We start from the raw sequence: 15933 nt of genomic DNA on the forward strand, positions 1-15933 counted from the left end.
AAGTTGATATCTCTTTTTGTTTAAAATAATCAAGCATATTGGATTGATTTGGATTGTTGCTTGTTCTAAAAATAAATTAAATGAAATATAATTAGTTTGAGAGGTATATTAATAATATATCAATAATAATTAGATTGAATCGATATTTTCATGCGTATCGTTTAAATAGAATAATTCAATTATAACTATTGTGGTAATAATCAATAAGAATGAATTCTTCTTTATTGGAATATTCTAATCCATTTATAATTGTTGATCAAGACTACTATCTGACGATAGTTGGTCGTTTTTATTTTATCCAAAATAGCCTATTAGACTTGATCCACCCATGATTGAGTTCATTGAGATATCATTGATTTTAGACAATCTAAAACTAACAGATTCGATGAGCTATTGATAAATTCAAACAAATATTAATTATTTTAGTTTTAATAAAATTTTGAGATGATTTAAATAAACTTGGAATTTTTTGATCTTGAATTCTCAGCTGACCCATTCCTTTCTTAATGTCAAGCACAACGTGATAAACATCTTATAGGCCTAAAAAAAAGGAAAATTTCAAAAATGTTAAAAATCAAAACACTCTGTGTGAGAGAATTTTGCGGTCTCTCACAGGAGAGAAAAGAAAATAAATTTCTTTAAAAAAAAATAATAAATTTAAAATAAAACAATCATAATAGCTATCATGTGGGTAGATGATAGCTCACATCAAGTTTATTAAAAAAAGAACTCAAACCAGCTTTCATCGCACATGGTGTAGCCTGAAAGTGCAATTCGGAGATCGTGACTAGTGTCTCGACCCAAACAATACAATAGCAATCGTTACCAAAATCTTCAACTATTTTCCATCTTGACTAATCCAAAACTGCAAATCTATACTGACTAATCTCGAACTGATCTCTCACACTAGCAATTTCTCTTTCGTCTGGGCAAACTAGCTTCGCAAAACAGCATTATCTATTTTTGTATTATGATCTAGTTGAGAAATTTTAAAAAAAGAAATTCATTTTATTTACACATGGTGGATTTCTCATCTGATACTAATATAAAAGGTTCTTATAGATTTATAATGATTAATATTAATAAATCTTGAACCACGTTTCGACTTAATTTAAAAAAATATCTTTTTTTCATTTTTTTTTCTTTCTTATTCATTGATTGTCGGTGAATACTAGTATTAATATTTACTTGTTGATTCAAAGTGCACAATAATTGTTACCTATCAAAGTAAGCAGAAATATCGCCATTTACAGAAAAGTACAACTCGTTAGATGTTATATACTTAGATGTTACATTACCTTTAGTTTAAAGAGATGAATGTATCAAAATGAAAACGAGAGTAAAAGAGATACATTGATATAGAGCCATCCTCTTAAAAATATATCAATCTACAGTCATTCAACAATACAACCATTTCAATGACTACAATCAATTTTTGGGGTGATATTTACCCTCAACCAAGCCTTTGGATAAGCTCACGGATTGGATGATTTTGGTTTATAATCTTTCAAAAAGACACATACTTGATTGTATTTTTCGAGATTGGGTGATATTGTGGTCGGCTGCACAAAAGGAATGACATTTGTCGCAGAGGGAAATGTTATCCTTATTAAAGTATAAGGGGATTGAAACAACAAAAATATAATAATTTATATCATTTACAACATTTAATAATGCAAACAAATAATAGTAGTAGTACAGATATTCCCCCCAACATTCCCCCTCAAGTATCAAAGATACCAGGACCATTTTATTTACCAGACCTCTTGGAGTGTCCTTGTGATAAAACTACAGATTGTAAAAATTGTTTGTAAGTTTTAATGATCTTTTTTTAAACAAATATATATCGAAAAAAAAAGAACAAATTATTAATTAAATTTATATTTATCTATTTTTTTATTTTCTAGTCTAGTCCAATTGTTTAACAAAAGAGATGGTAATTTGGATTCAACTCTTGCTAGTGATTGTGCTTCCAAAGACCACAGCAAGAAGCATGGCAAGAATGAAATGACAACCGACAAGATCAGAGAAAAGACAATCACGCAAGGAGGACTCTGTGCCGTCTCGAGTGCAAGATTGGTCGAGACTCCCCTTGCTAATTGTCAGAAAAGTGTTGATAGAAAAGACGATGACACTACCTATACTGAAATCAACAGCCGCTTGGTTTGTAGAGAGTTTAATACCGCGGCAAAGTGGTCGACCGATTTATTGCGAACCTTTGGCAAAGAAGGTTTGGACAACTCGGGAATCATTCTGACCAAGGAGCAACTAGATGAAATGTTTGTTTCAATGGACATTGGCCCACAACTGGAAAAGCTATGGGATACTGCTTTGAAATCAAACAACTATCGCAATGGGTTAGAATCCAGAGAAACACCACTTCAATTCGATATCACAGTCGATTTTCTCAAAGCTCTTTGGTATTATCTTATGGGTCAATGCTATTACTCTAATGTAAAAATGGAACCAGCTCCTAAAGGCAAAAAGGGTGAAACAATACAGGAAAAGGCTTTAAGAAAGGTTCGAACGATATCACTCGAACGCCTCAACCCATTGTTGGGCTACATCACAACAAACACTGTTCTCATTATCAATCCATTCAACTCTACCACCACAACCAGCAAGCACAAGGGCAATCTAACAAGTCAACAGTTGGCTGCTGCCCAGAACCACTTGGATTCGTTACTCCAATTCTCGCAACTTGGTGCTCAAGAAAAAGAACAAGTTTCCACACAAATTAGAGATATGGAAAAGTTGATTAGCATCCTCAGCATGCCATGTCATTACGGCAATTGGACCAAGGTCAAGTTGGCATACTTTTTGGCTTGTGAAAATCTAGCTCAAAGCGGTAGACACAATGAAATCGTTTCATTTAAGGAATATCAACTAGGTAATTCTTTTGACCATTTTGAAGCACTGGATAGGAAAAGACTTGATTGGTGCAAGTCTGTCAGTCACCTTGCTCTTCCATTTGAATATTCAAATGAATTAATCCAAGAGCTTAGACTCAAGCGATACAAGTCAAAAGTCAAAAAGACAGTAGTGGAACCAAAACAACGATTGATCACTGCCAGGGAAGCCATTCCTCGTTTATTTCAAGTAAAAAGAAATATGCCATTGGCACCATCCCGTGAATCCGTCATTCATACCATGCCAAAGGAACTATGTCTATCTGATCAAGACGACTTTGAACCTTTTCTACAACGTAGAGAACGCAAGTTTTATTATCATCAATTAAAAGATGACCATTATGATGACTTGGATGAAATGATTAAAGAAAACAATCATTACAAATCAAATTTTAAATTTTAAAAATATAAATTAGTTCTATTGTGTAAAAACTTATAAGATATGTTTTACTTATACCTAAAGTTTATGATACTAATAATAAAGAATGGATGAACTTGATCTGAAATGGGCCAACTTTTTTTTATTATTATTAAAACCATGCTACGTATCAGCCCTATGAAGGCAACTCAGTTCATCTCATTACTCCTCTATTAGATTGAGTATCTTCAAATGTAGACGTGTCGTCAAACTCGAGCTGAGTGGGTCTCCTTTTTGTTTTTTTAATGTAATTCTTTTCCTGTGTGGGTTTAATTAAAAAACCTTTTTTTATAAATAAATCTGTATCGTAACTCGAGTCGCACGATACGGTTTTTATGGTTTATTTGTTTTAATTTAAAAGGCTGTTTGTTCGAAGAGGGCAAAAAAAATCTTGACCTCATCAGACAAAAAAAAAAAAAAAAAACCCCCCGAGTTCAAGGTCGCGATGTTTTATTTATTGCTTTTGTGAGCTCAGATGGTGAAGTGGCATCACAAGAGGTTGTGGTCCTCTTATCCCAAGTTCGATTCTTGGTCTGAGCACGTTTTTTATGCCCTTATTTAGCAAGAAATAACGCGCTCTAAGCCTCCAACCTCCAACACAAATGATTGCAACTCCAACACAAACAACTCATATAAAAAAAAAAAAAAATAATCACAACATTTATTTAAACTAATAATCTGGCGCCAACCAATTAAATCAAATAAATCTAAAATAGTCAAAAAAAATAGTGTGAGCATAGTGTCTAATCCTCATATATAGATATCACATAGTTATATAGTAGTAGGATCATCTCTTTCAAATACTCCATACCATGGCTGGAATATTATTATAAATCGTACCTCCGGTAGTGCTATTTTGAGCATTCTTGAGTCTTTGGGGCTGGAAAGTTTGGAGATTAGCAACACGTTAAACAAGCAACATGTTTAACGTGTTGCTAATCTCCAAACTATCCAGTTTGTCCACACTAGCGTCGCCGTTAACTTTTACGATTTCCACCAGATCAACATGTTATTTCTATCCATAAACTGAAGTTGTCGGAGACGATAGTTGTCTTAAACTATTAGTTAGTCTTATAGATAGGGGATAGTGTTATATAAATGTATTAATAAATTCTCTGTTGCTCGTTGGTTGGACGAAAACAATTTTACAAAGCTATTTCTCATTTCTTCATCCCATTAAATATTTTTAGATTTTTTTTAGTTTTATATATATATTTAAATTTATTTATTTTAAAAGAAAGATTTAATTTCATTGAATGCACGATCTTTACCACAAAGACCAAAATAGAGAGCAATCAAATAGACGATACAACCAACAAAAACCAAAATGTCAAAAGTAAAAGACTTTACATTACTAAATGACAAGATTGTTTGAATTGGTTGATAACATACCAAACCAGAGGACGTCCCAGATTTACTAGAATCAACTACAACATCTAAAAGATAGGTATTTAAGAGTTTTTCGATTGCTGGTTGAATCTGACCTACATCAACAAATGGTAAAGATCTAGTTACTCTTGAAAGTGCATTTGACCAACTATCGATAAATGCCTCGTTGACAGACAAGACAGAGTCCTCTGCTACCAAGATATCTTTACTAATCTTTTCATTTGCATAGATATGATTGATGATTGCCTTGGCGATGATTTGAATATTGGTGGCGAGTGAACGAGTGTTGATGGGTTGATCGACGAGCAAGAGTGGTTCAGTCGATTGGTCAAATGGTTGTTTTCGTTGTGACACGGTGACTGCAGGGATTCTCTTTCTCGAGAATACTTCATGTTCCCAATAAATGACTGGCGACGAAATATTAATCTTTTTCTGAACCAAATTCATTTCCAATCCAAAATCACTTGCCGATGTTGTAAAGTCAGAGTATAGTTGTCTAGTTGTATTATCTTTTGGTGGACGTGATACATGTAAATATAGCGGTTCATCATTAGAACGTCCACTAATGAGCGAATCTATACAAACAACCAAATCAATAGATTCAGAGACGACAGGTGATTGTTGTGATAACCATTGTTCGGCACCTTGATAATTGGTAGCACTACCACTCGTTAACAAAAAGATGATATTATAGGCTGGTTGATTGTCAGCACTTGAATAGAGTTTGGAAAAGATACGAGACAATTCCAAGAGTGCAACCACTCCACTAGTACTTTGTTCACGACGATTAATAGTGGTAGAGACAAAGGCAGGAGCGAGTCTAGAAAACGTGTCATAGTGTGCAACGACGACAACCGTTGGTGGAACGATTGAATCGCCTCGTTCGACTTGTCCAACCAATCTACCTGAAAAGTTGATTACATTCCATTGGGTGATTGGTGTTGGTGATGGTGTCTTGTCGCTAGTGACCAATCTAAGATCTCCACCAACCAAATCCTCTTTTATATCCTCATCCTCGACAAAGTAGATTGGTACATTGATTGTCAACCTAGACAATGATGCAATAGTCAATGTCGACGACGACCCAATATTATTGGTTGATGGTACAGTCACTATAATACCAGCAATTGATTGTTCCAATAATGATTGTAATACATTAAATGTCAAATGACCAACACCAATAACGACCGTATACGTTGAATAGTCTTCCAAAGCTCTTGATTGTTCATATCTTATAGTTTGTGCACCAAGTATTGATCTTTGTGGTCCAAATCTAAATGTAGATGAATCAAATTGTAACATTCGATATCCATCAATAGTTGTTGTAGTACTATTGACATTTTGATTTAAACAAATCAATAATAATAAAATTAAAAGTATAGTATTAATTATCTTCATCTCTACTAATATTAATCACAAAAGGTCAAAGATGATCTTCATCAATACACAAAGAAATAAAAAAAAAAGGCAAAAAACAAAGTCTTTTTTTTTTTTTTTTGACGGTTTGTGGTTAAAGTCATATGTTTGAGCAGATTACTTTCCTATTTTGGAATGTCAGTAGAAAGTAGTAGGTAAAGTGTAGAAGAAACACGAGAGAACCATGGAACAATACGAAAATCTCTTTTATTGTGTCTTTTTAAATTTTAAAGACAAAAGAGAGAGAGAGAGAGAAATAAATAACAATGATACTACAACTAGGAACAATTATATTTTTTAATTTAATAATAATAACAAGAGCAAATATAAATAATAGTAGTAATAGTAATAGTAATGATACAATAAATGTACCAGAAGAAGAATCAAAAAGTAATAATTCAGGTAAAATAGCAATCATTGTTGCTGTTTGTATTGCTATTGGTGTATTGGTAACTGCAATCATAGTAAGAAGAGCTATAGTTCACATGTCAAAAAGACATTTACAACAACAACAACCAGCAGCAGCAAGTCAAGGTCCAACTAGATTATCAACATTTCAATCAACACAAAATAATAACAGACCATCTACTATTTCTCCATCTTCTCCTATTTCTCCGTCACACCCAGATTATATGTATAGAGATAATGTTAATTTAGCTAAATTATCAAATATTGATGTTGATAATGTTTAATAATAATAATAAACGTTTGGTAAAAACAACCAAAAGTTGCAAACGTAAATTTTCTCATGTTTACTTCAAAGAATTGGTAATAACACTGGGAATCAAACACCCAACACCGACGGCGGTGACGACCAAGTGTATAAATATTTATTTGATTTTTTATAAAAAGGCTACAAACTCGTTATAAATACCCATTCGCAACGATTGATGTTTTGATCGACACATTACATCATCAAACGAATAATAATAATAATAGTAATAATAATTTAAAAAAGAGATATCATCATCATCTCCAATGGTAGAAGCATGGTTAATTATAGTAATAATTGGAGGAGCAGTAGCAATTGGATTAATGATATTTGGTTTAGTACTTAAAGCATGTAGGATTGAAAGATCAAGAACACAAATGACAAGACAATTTCAAATACAAAAAGAAAACCGAGAGAGGCAAGCTAGAGAAAGTGATGTAGTAGGTCTAGATCAAAATGTAGAAATGGTATCCTTTTCATCGCCAGTAGTAGTATCTCCATATCAACCAACACCAAGTTATCCTCAACCATCTGCTCCTCCACCACAACCACAACCACAACCATATTATAATGATCAACCTGTAAATTTAAACAAAGATTATGATCAAAATGTATAAATAATAAATAATAAATAAAATTGTAATATTATAACGAAGGAGAGATTGGATTTATTATTATTATTTTGTTTGTTTGTTATTATTAAAATGTAGTTAATTTTACAATAAAAAGTTGTTTTGTCTATTTCATTTGTGGATTGGCAATAGCATTGAAAAATTTACTTGGTCTGTACATTCTAGAAAGTCTAATCAACTTTTCTTGAATTGGTGTTGGTTTAACTCTCAAGTCCTTGAGACCAAGAGCATCTTGTCCAACCAAAAGATCTTGATTATGATATTCAATTTCGTCTGGTAAAAATAATGGATCACGTGCATATTGTAATACTTCAGCAGCCATCCTAAAAAAAAAGGGTCGAAAAAAAAGTTAAATTCATATTAATATTAATATTAATATTTCTTTTTTCTTTTTTCTTTTTTTTTCTATTTACTTCATAAATTCAACAGAAACTGGAATATTTCTCTTTTCAGTTGCGGCAGTAGCTTCAATAACCATATCTAAAAATTGACCCCAAGTAAAGATTTCATCACCACCCAATTCATAAACCTTTCCATGTGTAGTTTGGAGTTCAAGAATACTCATAATTGCTTTAGCAAAATCGACACACTAAATAAATAGATAGATAGATAGAAATTAGTTACTACTCTTTCTATTTCTTTTTTCTTTTTTCTATCTCCTTACGTGAAGAGGTTGGAATTTTAAATCTTCATTATAACGTGGTACAAATGGAGCCCATTGAATTGCCTTTGACCATTTGTTGATGAGACGATCTTCATCACCAAACATTAGAGATGGACGAACAATGGTAGCGCTTGGGATGAGATCACGAACAATCTTTTCACCAACAGCCTTTGTACGTGCGTATTCAGACTTGTGATCTTCAGAGACACCCAAAGCAGACACGTGTACAAATCGCTCAATGTTGCCCATCTTGTTAGAGAGACGAGCGATTCTTTCGGCAGCGTCGATATTGATATCTGGCAATGTATAGTTTCTGGTTGGCCAGAAACGACCAGCCAAATTAATGACAATGTTGCTGTGAGAGATTGCACGCTCAATCGATTCTTCATTACGAATGTCATAACGAACTGGGATGACTTGACCCAATTCACCAAGAACCTTGAGATCACGGAAACTATAGTCTTCACCTCTATAAGGTACAACCACTTGAATACCAGACTTGGTCATCATCTGTACCAAATATCTACCTGTAAATCCTGTTACACCAAAAATTGTTGCTACCAATCCTGATGAATGAGTTCTTGATGAATGAATGATTGATCCAATATTTCTCTATAAAGTAGAAAAGTATAAAAGTTAGATAGAGTGAACTAAACTTTAATCAATCAATCTATATTGATCATACAGTTTGGGTCATTGCTGGTTTTGATGCCAAAAGGCATGTTGCTAAACCTATATGTATATATATGAATATATATGTATTAAGAGTTTTAAAATTGATTAGTTTAACTTAATTCTATTCTCTTTTATCTTTTTCTCTCTATCTCTATCTATCTATCTATCTATCACTCTATTACCTTTTACGCTACTCTTTATCATCTTTTATGAAAATGAATCTAATGCTTCAAGATATCTTTCTAAAACACTATCAAACAACATTCTGAGGAGAATTCTTGCAATGATCATCGCACAAAAAAAAATAAAAAAAAATAATATTTTTTTTCATCATACAGCTCTTTCGTCTTTTTTCCATTTCCTTCCTTCCTTTTTATTTAGATAAATAGACAAAACTCTTTCGTATATTTTTAATAAAAGTTGATAATTGATTATTTACATTTAAATGTTCCAATTGTGTATCCAAATCGTTGATCATTGGACTACATTCCAATACCTTGTATTCATCATTTTCATCAAACGTGAGTGTAATTTGGAATTTTCTAGTATGATCCATCTTGTCAATGTTTGTAAATATAAATTTAATGCCATCTTTTGCAATCTCTATATCCAATGATAGATATTTTCTAAAATAGGTCGTATGACTTGACAGATTATCCAATTGTACTTGATTGGTTGATTGTAATTGATTGGATCTATTCTCTAGTACCAATTTATCATTGGTCTCTGTATCCAACATTTGTCTCAATTGATTTGAATTGGGTGGAAGATGCATCTCTTTTTGTTTTAATATTTCAATTTCATCAATATATGATTGTATTTGTGTTTGTTGTTTTTCAATTACTAAAAAAGAGTAGAAAAAGAAAAGATTAGTTTAATGTCTCTTTTCTTTTATTCTCTTTCTTTTTTCATTTTCTTTTTCTTTACTTTGTTTTGAATGTTGATCATTTTGTTTCAAGAATTGTTCATCTCTATTTAAATGAGTGATATTCTCTTCTAATCTTCTCATGTTTGTAATATGAGATATATGATTACGTCTAAGAACATCAAAGTGTTCACTCTTCCATTTATCTACCAATTCTTCTATTCTTTTCATATCATCACAAACTTTTTCAAAATCTATATTATTATTATTATTCATCATATTTGTACAGTTCTAAACAAATAAAATGATAAATTAATCTGTATTTTGAACTTGTGCACAAATTTTGGAGGGAAATTTTGAAAAAAGAATCCAAAAAAAAAAGTGATACCTTTTGGTTTTCTGGTTTGGGTAGTTTTTAAAAAATTATATTATTATTGGGTAATTATATTTATTTGATTTAAATAAAAAGAAATTACAAAAATATAAATAATAGATTTTATATTGGTGGATGGTTCATTTGATTCATTTCTTGAGATACAATATTGTTTTGTGGTTGTTGTAAAGATTGTTGTTGTTGTTGATGTTGTTGTTGTAATTGATGAATAGATTGACCAGAAATCAAAGGACTACAGAGAGCTAAATTGTCATTTAGACGTTTAGTCAATTCTGTACTACTAAACAATGGAGTATTTGGTGTACATCCTCCTGTTGGATTGAAATTGGCAATATTGTTGTTGAAATTGTTATTGTCTCCTGGTTGTTCTGGTAAAAGGTCCAAACAAGCAGATGGAACATTATTGTTTAAAGAATGTTGTGGAATACTGGAATTGTATGGTGCTAGTAGGTTGGATGATTTGTTGAGTGATGGTGAATTGGTAAGTATTTGTTGTTGTAATTGTTGTAATGGGATTGAAATATTCTGATGAGATGATGCAAGATAATCATGTGTTGATAATTGTTGTTGTGACGTTGTTTGTTGTTGTTGTTGTTGTTGAAGTGATAGTGGTTCTGTACAAAGGGGTGTTGATGAATCGGATGTTTGTTGTTGATTAATTATTACGGTTGCTGTTGATGCTATTGTTGCTTGTTGTGGTTGTTGTTGTTGTTGTTGTTGTTGTTGGTTAATAAAGTTATTATTATTATTATAAAGTGATGGATTTAAATAAACAGGGTTACCATTATTATTATTATTATTAATTTGACCATTATTTGATTGAGTATTGACAAAGTTATTATTATTATTATTAAATTGTATATTATTATTAGTACTTATTTGATTTTGATTATTATTTAGAGGAGTAAAAGTTGAAATGTCCAAATTTGAAGCTTCAATAAAGGATTTTAATTTTGGATCAGTAATACAAAGAGCTTCGAGTGGTTTTGAGAGGGCATTTTTGATAAAGCAAAGTGTGTGCTTTTTACATTGGAGGGCCTCCCCTCCAGTAAAGTCTGATGTTGATTTGTAGGTCATGTTGGAAGACGATGCTTGTTGGTTTGGACCAAACTTGGCTTCATAGAATTGAGGTGGTTTCTTTAGCAGAAAGCTCACGTCTATACGATCGTCTGCATAGGGTGCAAACTCCATGCCACAGAGGTCGTCGAAAAAAATTTCCATCTTGGTCAGCGATTCACCGTGGTTGTAAATCTCCCACATGAATTTGTGTTCGGTATACGAAAATCTAGCAACCAAATCTCCACAAAACTGCGATTGTTTCTGCCACCCACCAATCTTTAGCGAAATGGATGGTAAGTCTGAGAATCTATAGACTTGTTGTGATGCCGATGGTGGTGAACTATTACTATTACTAGAGTTGGAGTTGACGAGGACAGGAGTAGTCATGAATGGTTCTAGAGATGATTGGAGATCCGATGATGACGATGATGGGGAAAAAGAACTGGTTGATGAACCAGGCGCTAGAGGTTGTAGGTTGGGGTTACTATTGATTGGGATGGAAGGTGCACTCAGACTGGTATTAGGGAGGATGACACGTTGCTTTGGAAAAGTAGGTAATTGTGGATAAGAGTGTGGAAGGAATGGGTTTTGATTATTTCCACCTGCCTGAGCATTGTATACAAGTTCTTTTTGAATGTCAGTTGGACAAAGATATGGTGATGCATTGTAGGGACTAATCATTCTCGGTTGATGATAGAATTGACCGTGCAAAGTTGGTGAGAATCCAACCTGTGGAATCTTGACACCTGGGTGTTTTAATTTAAAGTGCATCTTGAGAGCACCCTCTGTACCATAGGATTTACTACAACTTGGTGCAAAACACTTGTAGGATCTATCAATCTCCGATGCCGTTCTTCTATGTCTCTTTTTTAGATTGTGGTCCATTACAGTAGATGTTGATTTTCTTCTTCTGCTTCCATCAAATTTGTCGTCACTACTAGTATTGTCTGTATCTGGCGATGGAACTGAACTATTAATCGTTGGTGATTGAACAGGTGATGAACTTGATGATAATGATGTCTCTATACTATTTCCTGAACTTCTTGATAAATTTGGTTTAGATTCGAATACTTTAATTACTAATTCATATCTTTTTTGACAATCCTAAAAAAAATAAAAAAGAAAATAGAAATTAGTAAAGAATATTTATATTTATATATATTTGTTTTACTTTACCTCTGGATTTTTATTCATTCTTTTTGAAATTTCATTCCAATTAAATCCAACAGTTCCTGCCAATTCAATCAATGTCATTGTTTCTTTTTCATCCCATTGTGGATCAATTAAATCATGTTCATTACATGATTCATGTAAATAATTATCCTAAACAAAATAGTAAATATTAATATTATTTCTTTTTCTTTTTTTCTTTTTTCTTTTTAATTTTTGTTTTTCCTTACATCAGTATGTTCTAAGATATTTTCCAAATATAAAGCAGAATGTTGTAAAAGAGAATCATTGTCAAAAGGAACTGCTTGATGTAGACTACTAGAGGAGATGTCACCATATGGGTCTTGAGAGTCGTTTCCATTTAAGTTTCCAGCATATGAAAAAGGTGACTCATTTTGTGAAGGAAATGAGTTCATATTTGATACAAAATTACCAAGGCTTTGATTCGATACTATATTCAACATTCGATAAAAAAAAAAAAAAAGTATAGAAACTAGAAAAGAAAAGAAAAGAAATAGTAATATTTGGTGGTTGAATAAGTATTCGAGTTTTTTGCCTTTGTGATGAAATTAAATTCAAATGTTGGACATATAGGTGGGACACTTACCAGAGGTATAGATATTTATAGTAGAGTAGTAGTAGTAGCGGTGGCGGGTAGTAGTAGCAATTATTGCCGTTGTGTGTGTGTGGGTACGTGCGTGTGGTCTAGTTTTTTTGCTAACCGAGTCGATGTTCCAAAAGAATGTTGTTGTTGTTCTTGTGGTGGGAGAGAAAAAGAGAGTGGTGGAAACTACCGGAAGGATTAGAATCTATATATACAATAGACTGACCTGCACAACAGAGAGAGAAATATGAAAAAAGACGGTCGTCGTAAGTGGTCGGAAAAGAATTCTCACACGAATTGAGATTTAGAGACTGAAAAATGAAGATCTAGTGTGTGGGGGTGTTGAAAAATCTATAGAACGCTGCTACTCTGGTTGGCGATAATATAGGTTGTTTTGTTATTATTCTTGTTGTTGTTGTAGCTGTTGTAGTAGTAGTAGAGTTGGTTGAATGGCTAATTCTTTCTTCTTTGGATTATCTTCCTGCTTCAGGATAATAACCTATAATTTTTGAAAATATCAAAATTGTGAATGTTAGGAGAATTGTAATAATATTCTGGTCTGGAAATTGTGTTGTTCAAGGAAAGGAAGGAGGAAAGGGAAAAAAATAACAATCCCAATATCGAGATTGTTTGAAAAAAAAAAATATTTTATATATATCTACAAAAAAAAAAAGAGAGACACATGGAACAACAATTTAGAAAATGCCATATAAAGACGTATATTGAATTGTCGTCTTGTAGTCGTCGTAGTCGTAAATGATAGTTACATAAATAATAATTCAAAAGGCTACTATAACTACTATAGTAGTTTTATAATATATATTTTGGAAAAGATTGCATGTACCGATGGATAGATGGATGGATGGGGTGGGAAAAGGAGGAGACAAAAAAAAAAAACTATAGAAACTCTATAGATTCTGTTTGTGTTTTTAATTTTTTATGACTGCTCCTACAATAGGAAACCAAAAAAAAAAATGAACACCAATTGTGTTTGTCAATAATAACGATAATAGAAATCATGGACAACTGCAACAACTAGCTACTACAAATAATTTTCGTATTTCCATCTATCCTCTTTCCTCTTTCCTCCTTTTAATGTGAAGTTGTGATAAACAATGGTAGGGTGCAGTAGTAGTAGTGAGGAGAGAGGGAAGGATGTATGTATAAATTTATATTGGTGGGTAGTGGAAATATTGGTGGTAATGCAATATAATATAGTGTATTGAGGGAAAAGCATTATGGCATATGATTCAAATCATATCAACCAACCAACAACCACCGCCTATTGTTTTTCGTTTCCATATCTATGATTGGACTACAAAATTTAGATGGATGTTGTTTGTTGTTTGGGAATCTACCTATGGGTAAGAGATTGAGGAAGATTTTCTACTTAAACTTTCTTATCTCCTCCTCTTCTTCTTCCTTTTTCCTTTTTCCACCATATATGTGTGTGTGTGTGTGGGAGGGTGATTTATATATAGTTCTTTTTTTAGTATTGACATGCTAGCATGATTATCCCCTTTTGAGTGAATGGAGGAGATGTGTGAACGATCGTACGTATGTACGTAGTACACTAAGGTAGGTGTAAACAATACATATATAGTGATTTCATATACGATGATTTCCAACAATAACAACAAAATCAAAAAGAGTGGTGTGGTGAACAAACAGACAGACAGGACAGGACTGACTGACTGACCCCTAAAAACGGTCAATCAAATCGTATGGACGTGTGGATTGGATGGGAAAAAAATAAATAAAAAAAAATCAAATCCAACCCGCTCTCCTCGTAGTTGTCGTAGCGTAGCGAATCAAAAGTGTGGTGAAATGAATAACACATCATTTTAGATAGATATCCTGTTTCCTGTTTTTTTTTTTTTACATTTAGATATGATGACAGGTTTGATGATGATGATGATGATGATAAAGATGATGAAGAAGGATAATAATAAGGGTTTTGGAAACCTGGAATTAATTAAATTGTGTTTTGGAAGAGGACATGTATACCATTCCAAGCAAGAAAGAATGTCATACTTTGAATGTGTGCGAGTGTGTGAGGGAGAATGTATTTAGCATTTATTACTAAATTGTTGTTGTTGTTGTTGTTGTGCATCGAAATCAAGTGAATAATATATGGATGGGCAGACGCATACAATAAATAAACAATGATGATCAACAGGTGAGGAGGAGAAAGTGGATGATGTAGGTACCAAAAAAGGAAACGAGGGTTGATGTATATGGCAATTAATTAATTAATTGGTATGTGATTGATTGGTTGGTTGGTCGGATTGAATCAATGGTCAATCGGCGGTTGACGGATAAAGGTTTATCGATTTATGGATCATGGGGATGTTATTTGTGTGTGTTACGTGTTTAATTGATTGATTGATTGATTGAATCGTGATTGTTTAATTGATTGATTGATTGATTGATTGTATATATATAACAATAAGATGATGGGATGAGGGAGATATATTATAATATATGACTTACCATAATAAAAATGTTTAAATAAATAAAATTATAAAGATAAAGCTAGCTTATAAAAAAAAATAGAGGAGTAAGTATGTAAAGATATAAGAGCTCTTTGGTCAATATAAAATGGTTGTTGTTGTTGTTGTTTGGGAGAGGTGATAAAAAAAAAAATAGATTATTAAAACTTTTAATATAGTGGGGGGTGAAAGCTATAGTATTTTAAATTATTAAGATAAAAAAAAAGATAAAAAACAATTTTTTAAATATAAATAAAAAGTTCTACAGTAGAACAACAAGTGAGAGAAAATGTCTAGAAATAATACACACAGTAATTTGTTGTTCGTCTTTGTTGTTATAGATACATTATATATATATCTATATTATTATTATTAATATTCTCTTTTGTTTTTTTAATCTTTTTTTTTTGTGATGATTAAATTATTTGTTTGTTTGTTCACTTTGTGTAAATACACTTTAGAGTATTTGGGTTAACCAATTGCAATATATTGCAAAAAGATACTCTTCTTAATTGTTGCTCAAATCGAAAAAAA

At 32.2% G+C, this 15933-nt stretch overlaps 3 protein-coding genes and 1 non-coding gene across 4 annotated transcripts; 2 read left to right on the plus strand and 2 right to left on the minus strand.

The window, feature by feature from the left end:
• The first annotated feature begins 3796 nt into the window (after positions 1-3796).
• DFA_09100 lies at positions 3797-3867 on the plus strand. Its single transcript has one exon. It is a non-coding gene; the product is annotated as a tRNA-His (tRNA).
• A 690-nt stretch (positions 3868-4557) lies between these two features.
• Positions 4558-6018, minus strand: DFA_09101 (uncharacterized protein; the record flags this gene model as incomplete). Its single annotated transcript, XM_004354902.1, has 1 exon — positions 4558-6018. The coding sequence occupies one exon, from the start codon at positions 6016-6018 to the stop codon at positions 4558-4560; it is 1461 nt and encodes a 486-aa protein (XP_004354954.1).
• A 249-nt stretch (positions 6019-6267) lies between these two features.
• On the plus strand, positions 6268-7461 carry DFA_09102 (uncharacterized protein; the record flags this gene model as incomplete). The annotated part of the gene is made up of 4 exons (XM_004354903.1): positions 6268-6287; positions 6470-6766; positions 6985-7070; positions 7091-7461. 4 exons carry the CDS (start codon positions 6268-6270, stop codon positions 7459-7461), a joined length of 774 nt encoding a protein of 257 aa, XP_004354955.1.
• A 121-nt stretch (positions 7462-7582) lies between these two features.
• Positions 7583-12719, minus strand: DFA_09103 (Transcription regulatory protein SNF5; the record flags this gene model as incomplete). The annotated part of the gene is made up of 10 exons (XM_004354904.1): positions 7583-7799; positions 7890-8065; positions 8141-8752; positions 8826-8872; positions 8998-9019; positions 9255-9658; positions 9743-9971; positions 10219-12237; positions 12310-12456; positions 12534-12719. The coding sequence occupies 10 exons, from the start codon at positions 12717-12719 to the stop codon at positions 7583-7585; spliced, it is 4059 nt and encodes a 1352-aa protein (XP_004354956.1).
• Between the last annotated feature and the right edge of the window lie 3214 nt (positions 12720-15933).

The sequence above is a fragment of the Cavenderia fasciculata genome (assembly GCF_000203815.1).
Source record: "Cavenderia fasciculata unplaced genomic scaffold Scf_EU5ZYIE01BBABR-5, whole genome shotgun sequence".
Classification (NCBI taxonomy): Eukaryota; Evosea; class Eumycetozoa; order Acytosteliales; family Cavenderiaceae; genus Cavenderia; species Cavenderia fasciculata.